The following is an 18,826-nucleotide window of genomic DNA, read 5'->3' on the forward strand; positions in this document are numbered from 1 at the left end:
TGAAATGGGGTTTGACGTCCTACTGTTCTGCTCCTACTGGGCTAATGAAGACGGGTTCTTTATCAAGTAAATAAAGACCCCTCCGCGCATGTGAATTCTTGAAATAAAATTCAACCATGTGTTTGTCCCGAAATAACCTAGTTTGTGTCGAGTGAACGTTAAAGCCCATCCCTCCATATCTTTTTTTCTCTCTCTCTCTTTCTCTCTCTCTCTCTCTCTCTCTCTTTATTCGGAGGGAACAGGTTAATGTGTTATATAGGTTTATATATTCACCTGTTTTGTTGTGGTCGCCATCTTGTGGTCGCCATCTGGAGTGTATCGAGGTGTAATAACCACCTATTAATTAAATATCGTCTGCCTTGACAATACTACGTCTGCCAGTTGACCATAAACTGATTTGAGCAGACGACAAGTCCAACCCCCTTCGAACCGTCTGTAAGCCCCGACCTTTGACGTCTGAAAGATGACCGGCGTGGACCACAGAAGAGCTGGCGACATATTGAAATCAACCTTTTGGGGTGACTAGCCAACAGACAAACTAATACGCGCTTTGTATTAAAATATTCACTTACATTCTTAAGCATAAATTATTATTTGTTAAAGATGAAATGGAATGGGGTTTAACGTCTTTACTGCATCAACCGGGCTAATGAAGACGGGACGGCTTGCAGTGTGCTTTAAGGGACATTTTGCCAAGACAGTGGAGTTTACGCCTCGGCTTTATCAAATTCCAAATGTCAAAGGCTCTTTCAGTGTGTATGCGGGACCAACCTCATCGGTTTTCTCCAGGTCCTCCAGGTCCTCCGGTTTCCTCACACTGCTAAAGACCCTTACGTCCAAGCTATTTATTGAAATAAAATTGAACCACATTTTAGTCCCGAAATGACCTAGTTTGTGTCGAGTGGACGTTAAGCTCCATTTCCCTCTCTCCTTGTACTCGGGACCTCAGTTTTCTTCCAATCCGAACGACCATCGAACCCGGCATGGAATGCAGCGCCAAACTCACCGAGTATACACTTTTGACAAAAACCCTAAAGTTTCGAAAATAATCCAGGGCCAAAACATTTGGGCTATTCGTTAACTACAAAAAACAAATTAGTCATAACCCCCGTAGAAACAATAATTTATTTGATAAAAATGAAATTTAAAAATAACAAAAACTAAGCAGTTAACATGTTATTTACAAGAAAAGATTGTTTTTTAACGGGAATAATATTGTTCAACCATGGCTTTGTAATATGGAAACAGAATAATCACTTTAAAAAATATGTCTCCGTGTCGGGCCGACACGCAATCCTTCGATTCAACGCCGGCTAAAACTTCAAAAAAGAAAAACCTGTGACTAATTGCTCGAGAATTTGATTGATTTATACAATGACCCTTGATTAAAACTTCTTAAAGAAAGCTCATGTCTTGTTATTCGAGATTTGTGGATATATAAAATATTTCCCGCCAGACTGTGGTAAGAGCAGACGTTAGAATGCGGTGGTGGCGCGTGCCTATTGACTGTGGGTGATTAAAGGAGGGTTGTTAGCGGGACTATTAACCTAATCTTGTCGTCTGCTCTGTAAATAATATCCTCTCTTCACGATTTATACAACCCAACCGGCGCTTTCCTACCAGCGGCTGGATCGTGAGGTATGTCGTTGAATAAAGTGGCGCTGTTTCGATTCCCCGCTTGTACGTGGCAAGGAGTAAGGTCGCCTGCCCAACCTCGTAGGTTTTCTCCGGTCCTCTGGTATCCTCTCACAATTAAAGAGCCCTACGTGCAAGCGAATTATTGAGATAAAATTGTACCATATATGTTAGTCCCGAAATGGCCTAGTTTGTACCGAGTGGACGTTAAACCCCATTTCTCCGTACTTTTCTACACCGAATGGGCTAATGAAGACGCCCATACGCGTCTAGTCGTTCGGATATGGGACGAAAAACCGAAGTCCCGGGTATACATTGACTTGCACGTAAAATATCCCTTGGCAGTTAGAATTCAATATAAGAGTAGGCCATAGTGCCGCTGCCCGGGCAAAATTTCCCTCATAGCACACTGTATGGCGTATGCCCGTCCTTTTTTAGCCCAGCCAGGGCAGAACAGTAGGACGTTAAACACCATTTCATTTCTTTCCCAAGTCAATGCGTCCGTTAAAAATGATTCCCGCCTACTGTTGGGGTGTGTTATCGGGTTTATTATTAAGACGAGAGACTATATCTGTGACCTTAGATGACCTTTGAAGAACGGTCTTTTTTTTGCTATTTAATTTATTTCATTCCTGTGGAAGAGGTGCGAAAAAGGCCGAGCAGACCATATGAAGAATTTGTTTGTGGTCAACATCGGATTGTGGAAATCTTTTTCTATTGACTGTCCGGTATGGCGGGAATCTGTACGTCTGCTAGAGTAAATGACTTCTTTGATTTCTTTTTCCGTTAGCCGACAAAAGGGCGGGAAACGGCTAGCAAACGAACATTAGCATGTTTGTGATGACGTTTTGTTCAAAGGCTTTCAACGTTTGCAAAGTGTTTTTTTAAAATATAGAGAGCCCACACTGGCGGTCCGGTGTAGCGCCATATTGACGGCAAATTCTAAAGACCGACGAAAAAAGGGGTTTTGTGGTTATGGTCAGTGTTGATCGACTCGTCGCCATAATTCCTTTTATTTATCAACAATACCACGTGACAGTGACCAATGGTCTTTCCACTTCCATTTTGTTTTGTTTTTGTTATACGGGATATTGTAGTTGGTCGCTATTTTTCACAAACATTTAATAACAACAACATTCATTCACAAAACCAAGAACGCGTATTTTGCTTGGGATTTCACAGGAAAGGGGTCATATTTGTCTTTTTCATTGACCGATTTTTCACAAATATTTTGTAATTTTGTTCAGATACTGCAGTACGTACCAGGGGCGGGTCCAGAGGGAGGGTCTGGGGGTCCAAACCCCACCCTGCTCAGCTACTTAAAAAATTTTTTTAAAACAACTCTATTATGAGAAATGTGTAAGGGTCGTGTGCTTTATCATGGGATGGGATTGGTATTCAAAGCGCGAAATAGTGATATAGACATATTATGTGATATCACAATTAATACTTTGTACCAATGACATTGAATCACAATGTGATCCTATTAATCCATAATAAAAAATTGACATCAAATAGGGTGTTGGGATTTCTCTCTTTAAAAAGCTCAATGTGTATGTATGGCTACGTAACTTTTTTTTTTTTTTTTAAAAAGATAGCGATATTTATTAATCTGTACCTAATATACATTAATTATTCAGTCTACAAAAACATTTCTTGATATATAAATAAAATACAGTAGAATCTGCATTAAGCAGCCACCCAAGGGAATTTTCACAACTGACCGCTTAACGGGAGTGGCCTCTTAATAAAATCTCGTTGCTTTTTGTGCCGACATAAATTAAATATTACGCTTGGATGCATTGGAAGCGGTAAATTTGGCCGTCGCTGAATCTTGCGCCGAACGAAAATTCTTTACTCAAATCTCGGACATAACTTAACGGGAGTGGCCTCTTAATAAATCTCGTTGCTTTTTGTGCCGACATAAATTAAATATTACGCTTGGATGCATTGGACGCGGTAAATTGGCCGTCGCTGAATCTTGCGCCGGACGAAAATTCTTTACTCAAATCTCGGACATAACTTCTGTAAACTTGTCATTTTGTACCAACCTTCGATACTACTGTCTGCCATTGTGATGCATTCGATAATATTTATCCATTTTTGTGAAGAAAATTGATGAATACATTTTATTTTATCAAATACATGTGTAGACAATTATAGTACAATGCAATAAATAACATACTTAAATATATAATATACACTATAGAAAAATGATATTCTTCTTTATGTTTAAAAATACATATAAAATGCAGATCAGAGTATACATGTGCTGCACTTTGTTCCGGGGGGGGGGGGGAGGCTACGTAATTTAGATACGATGATGGCATCATGCATTCTCAACTGTTGAATTTCCATAACAGGGGCCTGGCAAACCCCCTCCTGCAAATATTTCTGGCTCCGACCCTGTGTAAAAATGGTTGCTAAATAGAGGGATCTTTCTGTTATCGTTATTAGATGCTAAATGGACCCTATGGGTGGGGTTTAACGTTCACTCCACACAAACTAGGTCATTTCGGGACTAACATATTGTTCAATTATATTTTAATAATTCGCTTTCGCGTAGTGGTCTTTAACAGTGGGAGAAAACCGGATAACCCGGAGAAAACCCACGAGGTTGGACATGCGACTCTACTCCTTGTCACGTGCAACCAGGGAATCGAAACCACACCAGTTGACTCAATGACAGACCTTATGATACAGCGCGCATGTGTCAACCATTCGGTCATCCCCCCCCCCCCCCCGGGTGTCTTGTTACACTCGAGCAGCTTAGATCGATGAAATTTCAATCTATCATAACTTTGTAAATACTTAATGGAATTGAACCATTTTTGGACTGATATTCCTATTACTATTAGAGATTCAACTTTCACAGTTTGGATTCATATAGGACTACATAACGCACCGAGCCTTTAACCTATGTGGTCGAACACATCCCTTGGAACGAAAAGCGATGGAGGTGCAGGGGGCTGAACACATATTTGCATCTTCCCGCTCCTAGACCCCCCTTGCTCAGCACAATGTATTTGTCATTGATTCATTTAGATCAGAAAAGGCATCATCTAAGTGGGTAAGACGCTGGCTCGCTAGTCTGGAGGTCGGGTGTTCGATCCCTACATTGGCCGAGAAAGTTCATCCAGATTTTCCGGCGTGGTTCCTCCTTGTCAGTGATGCAGGACGGGGGGCCAGACAAGGACAGCTGTCTATTCCTTCGGATGGCACGAAAAACGGAGGTCCCATGTACACATTCGCGTGCACGTAAAAGATCCCTTGGCAGTTGGAATTCGATATAAGAGTAGGCCGCGGCGCCGCTGCCCGGGAAAAATTTCCCCCATAGCACACTGTATGGCGTATGCCCGTCTTCATTAGCCCAGTTTAGGAGCAAAACAGTAGGACGTTAAACCCCATTTCATTTCATTTGGGGGGGGGGGGGTGGATGGCCGAATGGTTAGCACGTGAGTGCTGTATCATAAGACCTGTCATTGAGTCAACTGGCGTAGTTCCGAATCCCCGGTTGTACGTGACAAGGAGTAGGGTCGGCTGTCCAACCTCGTGGGTTTTCTCCGGGTCCCCCGGTTCCCCCCACTGCTAAAGACCCCTACGCGCAAGCGAATCATTGAAATAAAATTAAACCATATGTTAGTCCCAAAATGACCTAGTTTTTGTCGAGTGGACGTTAAACCCCATTTCTCTCTCACTCTCTCATTTCATTTCATTATTTTTAATTCAGTTTATGAAAAACTGGAAATAGTAGAAACTACATTTATTCATATAATTTATTCTGTCGTTTCATTTAAGATATATAATTATGAATAATGAGATTTTCACTTGATGACCGAGTAGATGACATCGAGTTTTCGGTTTATCTGATGACGTAGAGCTTATCTCGTGACGTAAGATCAGATAAGATGATGAAACACGTCTTTTGTCTGGAACAAAGCTACTCCACCCATAGTCTCCATCGCCAGGACTCTTTATACACTAATAAATGAATATTAAAGTAAGCAAAGTCTCCCAGCCCAAAGATAGGATCTTTCAAGTCGCTGTCTACAAGGGCATTCGAATCTTTGAGTAACTATTCGCGTGGAACCTATACCGAATGAGAATTTATTAAGGTCAATTACTGGTAAATGAAGTTAATTTATGAATATATGGTAGCTTGGTGCAGAAAAGAAGGACGTTCAAGCCCATTTCATTTCAAGAACATATTGATACCAGATCGTGCTCACTATTTACCCATCCATTACTAGGAAAAGTCATCATTTTATTTCGGACTTATTCAGGAGAGAGAGAGAGGGAGGTGTCGTCCACTCGGTCCAATGTGCACATTATACCATTCAGCCATCAACCACCTTGTTATCTTATACAAGAAGTTCATGGCAGACTTGAGCATTATTTTCTTTAATTTGTTGAATTATTGACTATTTTTTTATGGCCCTTTAACTATACGACACAGAAAGAATTCTGTTTAAATCTCACTATCAAATTTCAAGTCGTCTTTCTGCGATCACGGATACGTTGTATTAGCTACACAAGAAGTATCAAAGCATTCAAAATATTTCGATCCCATATGCCGTAATGTACCACAGGGCTTACTTCTGGGACCATTTTTTAAAAACATTGTTTCAATGACCTACTTTGCGAAGGTTTCGAGCATGCTTTAATGGGAAATTCGTATTTGTTTGCTGTGCTAGATATCATACCCCGGCACCAGCAATTTCAGACGCGTGTCCAGGGGGTGGTGGATGAGGGGTGGGCAGGGGGTCTGGACCCAACACCCCTGCTGGCGGAGAGAATATCCTCCACCCCCTACACTCATGGAAATCCGCTGGCTGACTAAACTGTAAGCTGACTAAACTGTAATCCTATATTCACCCACAGGATCAGAAGTACTGTCTCCAAGCTTCTGATTTTATGAAATTCGCAGGTAGTTTCCCCCGACCTAACGCCAAGCTTGAAATTGTCTCCATTTTGGACCCCCCCCCCTCGCCCCTGCCCCACTGCTCAGATCCCTGGACACGCCCCTGTGAAATTACCCCTGTGCTAGTCTCAAAATAACCGAATTGTTTGGAGAGATGCTATACCTCGTTCATTTCGAAATGGCTCCACGACAAAGAAATGTCTCAAAATATCTCGGTTGGCGAGATTCACATCGCCACGATGGCGCTACAAGAAGCTACATATTCAACATGCGTTTGTCGGCTTGTGATTACCAGATACAAGGACGGCGGGGGGGGGGGGGGGTAAATATTTTTGTTTAAAAAAATGCGAACTTGAAGCCCCATCATGATTTTATTATAATATGCATGAGACAGTTTGACAATAACATGCAAATAGCAGTGGATCGTGATTAAACAGAAACTAGTAAACAAGACGCGAGATTTTCTCTTTTTTGAACAATCTACGTAGTTGTCCATAAGCATGTGGAATTATGCTGGTCAATTTTTTAAACCAAATGGCTGACGTCAATAAGATATGGCGACAAAATAATGTTTTTAAATTTGATAAAAAAAAATCAGTAATTTATAAATATTTGTATTAATAGTAAACCCACTTTTTGCCATTTTCCAGTCCTTTACATATAAATAAAATAATATTTAGACTGGTTTCTCTTTGCTAAATATTCTAAGATCTCTGGGTAAACAATTGAAATTAGAAAGGTTTTAATCACAATTCTTTTTATTTTGTCAGACGCAGTCCACTAGTCCTGGGGCAGCCCACTGAAACTAAGTTTTCGCAGAGCATGCCAGCGTATAACCTTGTTTTGGGTGTACACACAAGGTATTTCACTATATAATATATTCAAAACCATAAGGGTTCATGTACCATAATAATTACAGGCTCACAGCGGTCTTCAACTAGTGGGCTCATTGATGAGTTCGGCCATAGGGCCCAGAATAGGTTAAATCCGACCACGAGTAGAAATCCTTCTGAAACCCAACTTTAGTAACATTTCCGACTTGAGTTGGACTGGACTGACATGTTCCACTGTATAATAATAATAATAATAATATATGAAAGTGTATAAGTTAGAGATATTTAATAGGCTATATATACATATAATATATACAAACATTATAATAACACGTATATTTACACATATCACAGTTTCTTGAGTACATTATATATTTACATATTTACAACACGACTAAATCTATTTGTTAAGGCCGGCTAAATCTATTTGTTAAGGCCAGCTCAATTTTTGTAAAGGTCGCTGAGATGTAAATGAGGTTAGGGTACGTGATTGTTGGCGAGATTGTAGGTTAGGGTTAGGGTAAGCACTGGGGCTAGGTCCAGGGTTAGGGTTGGGATTAGCGCTAGCCCTGTTTATATCTCGTGACGTATGACGAAAAATTAAGCTGACCTTATTATTTAGAACTAACCCAGTCAACACGCCGTCTTCATTTGCCCAGTCGGAGCAGAAAAGTAGGGCTAGTAATGTTAAACTCTTAAAAACGTTGTAGTAGAGCATTGGCGTTATAGCATATATGTCTGTAGACAGTCAAATACGGCTATAACAACGCACTATGCTAGTAATATTAAACTCTTATAACGCTGTAGTAGAGCGTTGACATTATAGCGGGGCTCAGCAATACGTCAAGATACTAAAACTGTCCTATTAGATAACGCGTGGCAGAAAGTACCACACGCATTTCAAATACTATCTAAACTTTAGCATGTTTTTCATAAAACGCGCAGAGTACAAGACAGTTAAGTATGGCTATAACAACCGCGTTATAACTGATGCTATTTAGGTAAACACTTAATGTTTCATTTGTATAGAAACGAGTAGAAAATATTCCTACGTCGAATCATTCAATTTATTAAATTTAAACTGTTAAAACACAGTGTGGCATTATAACTTCACTCTGCTGTAACTTAAAGTCTCTACGCGTCAATGGAGGGTCGAAGAACCCTGAAAACTACAATATTGTGAACGGGGAATTTCTAAAAAAAAGTGATTCAGTGTCATTCAGTATTTACAAAGATATAAAGAATTTAAAATGTATCAATATTTGACATCCCAAGTCAGCGCCGTTAAAAATGAGATATTTAACAAAAATACAATTACCGCGCAGAGACTTTAATATTAACTGCAATATTACGTATTACGTCACCCGTGACCCTTTGTTTAGATTGCATCAGAAATGTTTTATATTTTCATTCTTCCTTATTTTTTATTTTTAAAAACTATTATAGCAAGAACAGCCAGCTCTTTATTTAAATCTTCCATAATGCATCTTTAATTCGAATAAGATCTGTCTTCACAATGTAAATAAATATTTGCAGATATAACGTACAAAATAATATGTAGTATACATATCATAAAAACCCCTTAAATCAAATGAATTCAAAGGTTAAATTTTATCGACTGTGTGATCATTTAATAGTTTTAGCAGTAAAATAATTTCAAATCAGAGAACGTATCAAAATGGATCTCTGTTTTACCCGAAAGGATGAACAAAATAGATCTCTGTTTAAAACCAGCTCTAATGTTGATTTAATTGAGAATTTATAAAGGGTTGAATAATCTCTTGGGATATGTCGAACAGTACAACGTTTTCTATATATATATATAGTTAACAAAACAAATGACGTAATAACATGGTGCCAACAGTGCTCGCTCTGGTCAGGCGTAAAACACTAGATCTTTTGATGACGTCATGATGTCCTGTAGTTATCGTCTGCTATCAGTAAGAGATTTGTTATTTGCCGTTAAATCTGGAGTCAAACGTCTGATCTTTCGTCTGATGATCACCACACACTGTGTAAGGCAACCTGATACAAATCTTTGTTTGGGGTACGCAGTAATCCTCTGTAGTGAAAAGGATTTTCTAATTGAAAAAACCTCGAGAACGACCCCACGTGTTTATAATCCCGCTCCCGCCATTAACTCGCGCATTGTGTTGTCAAGTAGTCGGTAAAAAGCGCCACTTGTTGGTTAATACGTCCACTTGACTCTCGCATATTATGTCTCGCACAATCTCGTGTAACAATAGTGATAATAGGACGAGAGTTTAACGTCAGGCGCCGTCGCGTTCTTAATTCTCTTTATCTCTTTCTTCTGTATTTCAACTGGGGCATAAACTTGATTAACATTCTAACACAGCTCTATATTTCATTTTAATGATCCACGCCATACGCCGCCATCTTAGATTTAACATGTATAAAAGACAGAAATAAAATAACTAACCGCAGACTGCTACAATCATTCATGTCGTCACTGTTATCAAGTCTCACATGTCAATAAAATTCATTGATAAACTAAACGACTGGATGATAAGGAATCAGTTAATAAAGATAAGGGCAATTCACATAGTGTCGACATTTGGCGGTATTTCGTCTCCGCTGTGGCGACTTAACTGATGAAGTTCGATAAGAACTAACGTTTCCCGCCCAAATAATCGCCTCGTCTGCCAAAACTTCAACCAGAATTAGTCTGAGAAGAATGGAAATTCAAAGTTGTGGAAATGAAGCATTTATAAGAATTTGGCGAATGTTCATTAATTCCCATTAGGTCGGTTGTGTGTATCTAAAACGATATAAGATAGATCAGTGGCACCGAATAGCTTCTTCTTCTTTCAACAAGGGAAATAAATCTAATTAGCACGCTAGATGGCAGCACTGAAGATATTATCCACGTCAATTAGTTCCACTGTTGAAATAAATGACAGTTTTTATTACACAAACAATTCAATTCAAAGCTAAACCAAGTTCTGTTTGCTTGTTATTACACAGATAATTCAATTCAAAGCTAAACCAAATTCTTTTTGCTTGTTATTGTGGATGATTTAATTAACAACCCGTTAAAATGTCTTCCCTGAGTCAAAAATACAATCCACTGTTTAAGAGTCAAAAAAAACAATCCATACAGCACTGGTATCTCACTAGAGTCAAAATACAATGGGCATTTATTTATCTCACATTTTAGGTCAGTAAAACCGTAATTCACTGTGCAAAGTCAAAACGGGTTCAGTGTACAAATTCAGAACTCAGTTCAATGTATAAAGTCAAAATTGAGTTCACCATACATGGTCAGAATTAAGTTCACAAAAGAGAGTCAAAATGTTATTTTATGAGTCAAATACAACTGTACTATATTTAGTAACATACAATATGAACTCTGTTCAAATTTCCCAATCTGCCGTAATGTTTAATATTCAAAATATTTCGCCTGATCTCGTTTGAGTTCAGCAAAATGAGTGCATCACAAATTGTATTTAGTCACATCACAACCATTTGGGTGTATTTCGTACTTCACATATCTACAAGTCATCAAGAACGTTGTAAAATGTTCACGTCATCAAGAACGTTGTAAATTGTTCACGTCATTAAGAACGTTGTAAAATGTTCACGTCATCAAGAACGTTGTAAAATGTTCACGGAAACTGTACATCTTGTGCCATGCATCTACATTTTTTAATTCTCATAATCCGTTTACGTTTGAATCTCATGCCCTTTTTTCCAGGGCAGCGCAGCGTCACAAGAATCCATCGATATTTACGGGGCTTGCAGAATCCACATGACATAAATGCTGTTGGTTTGTCGTCGGATTTGTCCGATTTGGGAATAAAGAAGGAATTGCATTGCCCATAACAAAAACTGTTAATAACGGTCGTCCGTAAACAGCCCTTTTCCCGTATAATTTGTTTCAACGGTTGGGTTTTACACCATTCTTTACGTAAATAGGTCTTCTTGGTTACGACAACGGCTTTACGACTGCCGCGAATTGCCGAGTTTTGTTTACGTGATGACTTGGTTGCTCCGAATGGTCGGAATATCGGATTCGTGCTCCTTGTCGGTCTCGTTGTTGTCGATTCATTTCCTGGAAACCGTAAGAGACCTCTATTTCTGTGACGACGAAGTTGTTTCCCTTCGATACGTCGACATTCACACACCGCCAGACATAACAGTAAACCAACCACAACACAAGTTACAAACCGTCTTTGGTCATACATCATCTGAAAAGATCGAAAATATAAATCAGTGATTTAATAATAATATGTATACATAATGCGCTATACTCCATCTATAAAAATGCATGCATGGATCTCACAAAAAGTAACTGATTTGGATAAAATAGTTTGAATAAACAAGTCTTTAGCTGTGAGCAGGTAGGGGTGGATGGCCAAATGGTTAGCGCGTCATTGAGTCAACTGGCGTGGTTTCGATTCCCCGATTGTACGTGACAAAGAGTAGGGTCGCCTGTCCAACCTCGTTTTTTCCCGGGTCCTTCGTTTTCCTCCCACTGCTAAAGAACTCTACGCGCAAGCGAATTATTGAAATAAAATTGAACTATATGTTAGTCCCGAAATGACCTAGTTAGACAGGCATCTCCATTCCTTGTCACGGGGGAATCGAAACCACGCCAGTTGACTCAAGGACAGACCTAATGATACAACGCACACGCGCAAACCACCCCCCTTCCCCAAGCCTAAAGGCGCCGAAAAGGATGTGTGTTGAAATAGCGAGGTCCTGTGCGCAGAATGACGTGAAAGATTAATTTGAATACGAAGAGAATTCGATGGAAACGCCACTATCCGGGCAGAATTATCATCCTACCATTAGCCACGTAACCATAGATACTGAAGTCTGGATATAACAGACGTGTGGTGTTGGCGAGGTGTTACGCTCATTTACATTTTCAAAATAAAATCACCATGTGTTTGCCACCATATAGCCCGGTTGGAGCTGACGTGCATTTCAAAATAAAATCACCATGTGTTTGCCACCATATAGCCCGGTTGGAGCTGACGTGCATTTCAAAATAAAATCACCATGTGTTTGCCACCATATAGCCCGGTTGGAGCTGACGTGCATTTCAAAATAAAATCCAACCTATCTACAGTGCAGTGCTAATGGCAAGGTTTGACGAAACCATTAATAATACTTTCTCAGATCGGCCTGTCACGTGTCTGTGCAGGAATAAATAAACAGATAGAAACTATAAAACCACATCAGTCTTGATAATCTGTACAATAATAAAACCTGACTAATTCCATATCATGTTGAAGAGATTAGTTCGATTATCCAGTGTAATTCAAACCCCCTTTATCTCCCCGCAGGCCGTTAATCACATCCCAGTCGGCAGAATTATCATATCACAGTCATTCGAATTAACATATCGTTTATTTACAGAGCAGAGAACTTATTCTCCAATTTGTATCCAAAATGATACCGACGAAGACGCTTCGCGATGTGTCAAGCCCCGGTATTCATTCATCAGGGCTAAATGATCTCTAGGACGCGGAAATGAAATGAAATGAAATGGGGATTAACGTCCTACTGTTCTGCTCCGAACTGGACTAATGAAGACGGGCATGCGCCATACAGTGGGCTATGAGGGAAATTTTGCCCGGACAGCAGCACTACGGCCTACTCTTATATCGAATTCCAACTGTCAAGGGATCTTTTACGTGCACGCCAATGTGTACACGGGACCTCGGACAGCTGTCCTTGTCAGGCCCCCCGTCCTGCATCACTGACAAGGGGGAACCACGCCGGAAAATCTGGATGAACGTTCTCGGCCAATGCAGGGATCGAACACCCGACCTCCAGGCTAGCCAGCCAGCGTCTTACCCACTTAGCCACCGTGACCCCCTCTAGGATGGCAGATACGCCACTGTCTGGGAAAATATATCCTCTGTCGCTTCGCATGCGTAACCACAGAAACAAAATTGTTAGTTTAAAAATGAAATAGAGTTTAACTCCATTTGTTCTGCCCCGAACTGGGCTAATGAAGACGGGCATTCGCCATAAAGTGTGCAGAGTAAAATTATGCCCGGACAGTGGCGCTTTGGCATACTCTTTTATCGAATTCCAGCTGCCAACGGATCTGTAACGTTCGCGCCAATGTTTACACGGGTTCTATTTTTTTGTCCCATCCGAACGACTATACGTTGTCCATTACCAGGCTGTCAGTCCTGAACCACTGGTTATATGTTGACAAGACACGGCATATGGTCACAAACCTTTTTTTTCTTTAACCCTAGCCCAAAGAACTCCTGCTGCCACATAGTGACGGGTCGTATTCAAAATTCAAAGCAATATTTTAAAATCAAACCCAGTTTATCAAACCATCTGGACATTTTTAATCAACCCAAAAGTTTTGAAGGCTAAAAATTTGGGTCGTCATCAAATATTTTCGAGAAAAAAACCCCCGACGTATGATGGGTGTCTGTACATGTACTAGATGAGGCTTTGATCATACATCAATTAGTTTATCATTTTAATTGAATTTTAAAATTTCACATGAAAATTGATAACACATCAGAATCGTGGTGGTCCTGCGATCCTACAGAGTTAGTAGTAACATATAAAGATAGTATGCACCCTGTGCATAACTTTGATAACTGATAACTGATACCTCCGCGAGGCACCAGTCGCGGTGGTCCTGCGATCTTACGAGGCTGGTGCACGCCGCAAATAACAACCAACTACAACCATGCAACTTTGCAATGTCGAAAATTGATACCTCAGCGAGGTGGTTCCGCGATCATACTAGGTTGGTACACGCCGCAAATAACAACCAACTAGAACCATGCAACGTCACAATATCGAAAATTGGTAGAAGGGCATCATTCGTGTAGTCATATACGAAGCTGGTACAAGCCGCAACAAACAACTTATACTAAACATCCACCCCGGTAGCGCCCCCCACCTCCACCTCCAGCGCCGCCACCACCATATATGAACGTTTCCGTGGACATATAACAGCAAACTTCATGGAAGCATTTCCTTCCGGTAAAATCAAATGTGGTCCAAAGCTTATACCTTAAAGAGGTCACTCGTGGCAGTATTCAGATCATACGATGCCACCGGACTGGTCCAATACAGGAGCATAACCGAAACATTGTTAGCTATGTAAACTAACTTCTCAAATAAAAAGTGGTCTCAGGTGTTCCAGAAAGAGTTGTCTCTCACACGACACCCTTCATTAAATATAGCTAAATAAGGCTATAGATCGGACCTGAATTTCAGAAACGGAAGCAACTGGGTAGAAGAGTTGGCATGTCTACGAAAGTAATAGCGACCAACTTCCCAGAGAAATGAAAATGAAATGAAATGGGGTTTAACGTCCTACTGTTCTGCTTCTATACTGGGCTAATGAAGACGGGCATACGCCATACAGTGTGCTATGAGGGAAATTTTGCCCGGGCAGCGGCACTATCGCCTTCTCTTATATCGAATTCCAACTGCCAGGGGATATTTTACGTGCATTCCAATATATACACGGGACCTCGGTTTTTCGTCTCATTCGAAGGAGTAGACAGCTGTCCGTGTCAGGTCCTCCGTTCTGCACACATCCCAGAGAGGGTGACGTAACACTGCCTTGACAAAATACGCCAGTGGTTGTTTTATTATTCATAAACGCATCAGCCGGTAACAAGAATTGTTCTTCTGAACCCGTAATGCGCCCTACAGTGTACTTTTGCTCGGACAGACAGACACGTATTCACCTACTCTTCTTTAAAGTAGCTAAGTCTCCAACTCAATATCATCCAAAATCTTCAACATTGAAAACACGAATTATTTGTCAATTTAAATCAACATTGATGTTGTGATCTTACCGGGAAAAGATGGGCTTCTGATATCCAATATTTAAGACAAAATAAACATTTTACCATTGGTACACGAATCGTGTACCATAATGCGCTTCAGCCCCAGTTGTATCAGGAGACTCGAGTGACGAGGCTAGACACGTTGCACCAAATCAAACGGCGTATGTAGACTGGAAAAACCAGACGCTAGAAATTTGCACTCGCTTGAGACTGCTGGCTTATTTCGCCTAACATAACTGATTTGAAATTGGAGTAAAAACGGAAACCATTGAATGTAAATCAGTTTATATACATTCATATTACAGTATTATATGCGTTGCGACCCACTTTTGTCAATTTCTAGGTCCCAAATGTTAGCGATTTAGCTCCTTTAAATTTGTACTGCCATGGGCTATTTTATAATATGTACAAAGGACCTCGGTTTCTCATATCTTCCGATCGACCAGATGACGTTTTTTGCCAGGTTCTTCCTCCTTCAAAAAGGGATCCGGCCTGGAAAATTCCATTTATCGAACACGTGACCTCCTGGTTAGCGAGCCAGTGCTTTACTCGCTGGGCCACCGTCCATAGCGCCCGTGTTAGTTCGAATAACTCATTCGGAGTAGACTTGACATTCAAGCCTATGAATTTCATTCATGGTGTTCAGCCTTCTCAGTTTGCTTGATAAGCATTTATAAATAATTTATGAGTAACACTAATGGGAATATATATCTATCTTTAAAAGAAAATAAAAAGGGCAAAAAAACATTTCACTTGCAAAATTATACTAAAAACTTCACACCTCAAAACACCTATCGATTCAAACTTTCTTTAACAGCCAGGGGGGGCCAATTTTAAAATTAAAATCGGAGAGAGTTATAAACAACCTGACAATCTTCCCGTATCGCGTGTCAGATATCCTCCGCGTATTTATAAAATAAACCAAAATAATATACTACTTTATCAAATTTGTTTAAATTACCAAATTTACAATTTCTATCTTAAAATAATAAACAGATTTCTCCCTGACCTGGAAAACCTCTATCAAGACTTCCGTCTTCCACAGTTAGTAAAATTATCAAGAAATTAAGATAATAACTAATATTTTTTTATCCAAAAAAATGAGTTTGTGAAAAACATCGTCTAATGGATATTTAACTGTGTTGATAAAATACACAGTAAAAATAAAACTGATACGCTTTACGTGTTTGATCAATCAAGTTGCGTGTGGTTCGGTCATGCGTGTGGTTCGGTCATGAGTATGTTTTTTGTGGGTTTTCTTGTGCATTGGACGCGTGGATGAATCCCCCAGAGCTGGCTAATATTACAGTTCTCTCAACTCAACATCCCGAAACTTTGTGTTTCATAAACAAACTCTTGATCAAATTGCTTTAAAAAATGTCGCCGTCCTAATACAGAAACCAAACGGCAAAAATTGCCATTGTTGGTAAGGAATTTCCGAATTTGTCCACGATCCCCCGTCCCTCCAACATTCAACTTTAAAGGACATAAAGTGAAATGGCATGTGGTTTCATATCTTATCTTCCTGAACCACCAGGGCTCTTAAGGGAAATTTCAAACACCAAAATATGGTCGCCCCGGGGACTACGAAAACTAATGCATACATAAAAAGCAAGAACAAGCTATGTTAAGTTTGATTCTAATAAAAGGCACGGAACTAGTGGAAATGTGCAAGAAATAAAACGTCCACTTACGCCACTGTTCTGGCTAAATTCTCATCATCGCGTCGCACTGTACGCGAGTAGTATTGCTCTCACGACAATCTCAACATTCTCTTCTGAAAACGGCGATTCCGTGAAGCATACGCTGGTTTAATAACCAAGCAGTTTCGGGTTCGATCCCGTTTAAACAAGCTGTTTCGGGTTCGATCCCGGTTAACCAAACTGTTTCGGGTTCGATCCCGGTTAACCAAGCTATTTCGGGTTCGATCCCGGTTAACCAAGCTGTTTCGGGTTCGATCCCGGTAGGGACGGAGAAAGATCTTCGCATCTGTCAGCGTGTTTCCCCACGTCGTTCGGATAAAAGGAAAAACCTAAAGCCGTGCAAACACTGGCATGTACGTAAAAGAATCCTTGGCAGTTGGAATTCGATGAAAAGTAAAAGAAAACGCCCGTCTTCGTTATCCCTGATTGGTGCAGACAAAATAGAGAGTTAAATTCCGTCAAAAACAAGGAAACAGAAATTATATTTTTTTCAATTTTACTAAATCCCCACAAGTATTTAAATAAACGTTTCTTTGTTTGATTATTCGCGTGATTTAGAGGAGGAAATATATCGTCATTATAAAACATGCACGTGCTTGTATAAAAAGCTATTCAACTGAGGGGATTTCATCAAATCCATTTCAATAAAGGTCCCAAAGCTGTTAAATTACTATTATTTATTATTTAAAGACTGTACAACCAATCATATTATTACGAAATCAAATAATGAATATTCATGAATTCAACTTTTCCTTCAGTGACATGTATCGTGTTTATTTTCAGTTTAATATGTGTAAATTACGAAGGAAATCGCGAAATTAATTGTTTTGTTCAGCCCGTAGTTCTAATTCTACGGAAAATATTGGGCGCTGTTTCTGAATCCAATTAAATAAAAAAAAGTCGTTCGGTATTCGCTTTTTTAATTATTTAGCTTGCTATTTTCCGGAATATGAGTCGCCCATTAAAAAAATAATATTTTGCAAAAAATATCCCCTTTCTCAAATCATGGCAAATAATTTTAAATAAAGACAATATAAAATATATTTAAATTATATAACTCACCTTTTGATTTTAAAATTCTAAATTAAATCCGGAATATTTTTTGTTCAATAATCGGTGTAGAACCAATTAGTTGATTATTTTTCGCACAAGATAGTAAGAAAAGTATTGACTGTTCTGTGCATATCGTCCTGTAGGCCTACTGTGTCTCATCAAGTCCAAGTATTCAACAAGTCAAAGTTATAAGTAGAAATGACTTCAAAAGCTGGAAAGCGTCTGCTATTATGGTGGCTGTACAATGATAATGTGAACGGCTGGAGTAGGGGGGCTTTTTGATAGCCCGAGTCGATCGGCGCCAACGCAACACGACCAACTTGGATAAGAAAACATCGTGATAACCCAGTCTACGAATCCCACTGTAGTTAACAAGGAGACGCGATAATTGAGTCTAGGGTTGTAAAATGATTGGGTGGCGGCCAGAAGTCGGTTTGTCGTCTGCTAGGTGAGTGTGGCGGGAGATGGCAGACGTACAGTGGTAGTTATTTGACGTTGGTTATAAATTCAACAATATTCGTGTCCTTCCACGTTGTTTGCCAACGATTTACTTCAAGCCGAAAGACTGGGCTAAGTACAACTTTAAGAAAAGGAATAGCCCATGCGTAGCTTAAGCGATCAACTCATATAATTGCAAAAACATTTATAACAAACTAAATTCTAGCATAAAATGAAATGATATGGGGTTTAACGTCATCTGGTCTGGACCGACTGGGCTGATGAAGACGGGCATAAGCCATACAGTGTTCTATGTGGAAAATTCTGCGTCAGGGCCTACTCTTATTTCAAATTCCAACTGCCCAGTGTTCTTTTACGTGCACACTAATGTGTACATGTGGGCTCCGATTTTCGTCCCATCTGAACGACTAGACA

At 39.8% G+C, this 18,826-nt stretch overlaps 1 protein-coding gene across 1 annotated transcript; it reads right to left on the reverse strand.

Annotated features, from left to right (window-relative positions):
* Positions 1-6,908: 6,908 nt before the first annotated feature.
* Positions 6,909-18,248, reverse strand: LOC126822458 (gremlin-2). The gene is made up of 2 exons (XM_050551390.2): positions 17,963-18,248; positions 6,909-11,597 (listed from the first exon to the last, which is right to left on the reverse strand). Exon 2 carries the CDS (start codon positions 11,595-11,597, stop codon positions 11,016-11,018), a length of 582 nt encoding a protein of 193 aa, XP_050407347.1. The 5' UTR covers positions 17,963-18,248; the 3' UTR covers positions 6,909-11,015.
* Positions 18,249-18,826: the final 578 nt, after the last annotated feature.

Source organism: Patella vulgata, chromosome 5 (genome assembly GCF_932274485.2).
Source record: "Patella vulgata chromosome 5, xgPatVulg1.2, whole genome shotgun sequence".
NCBI classification, from domain to species: Eukaryota; Metazoa; Mollusca; class Gastropoda; family Patellidae; genus Patella; species Patella vulgata.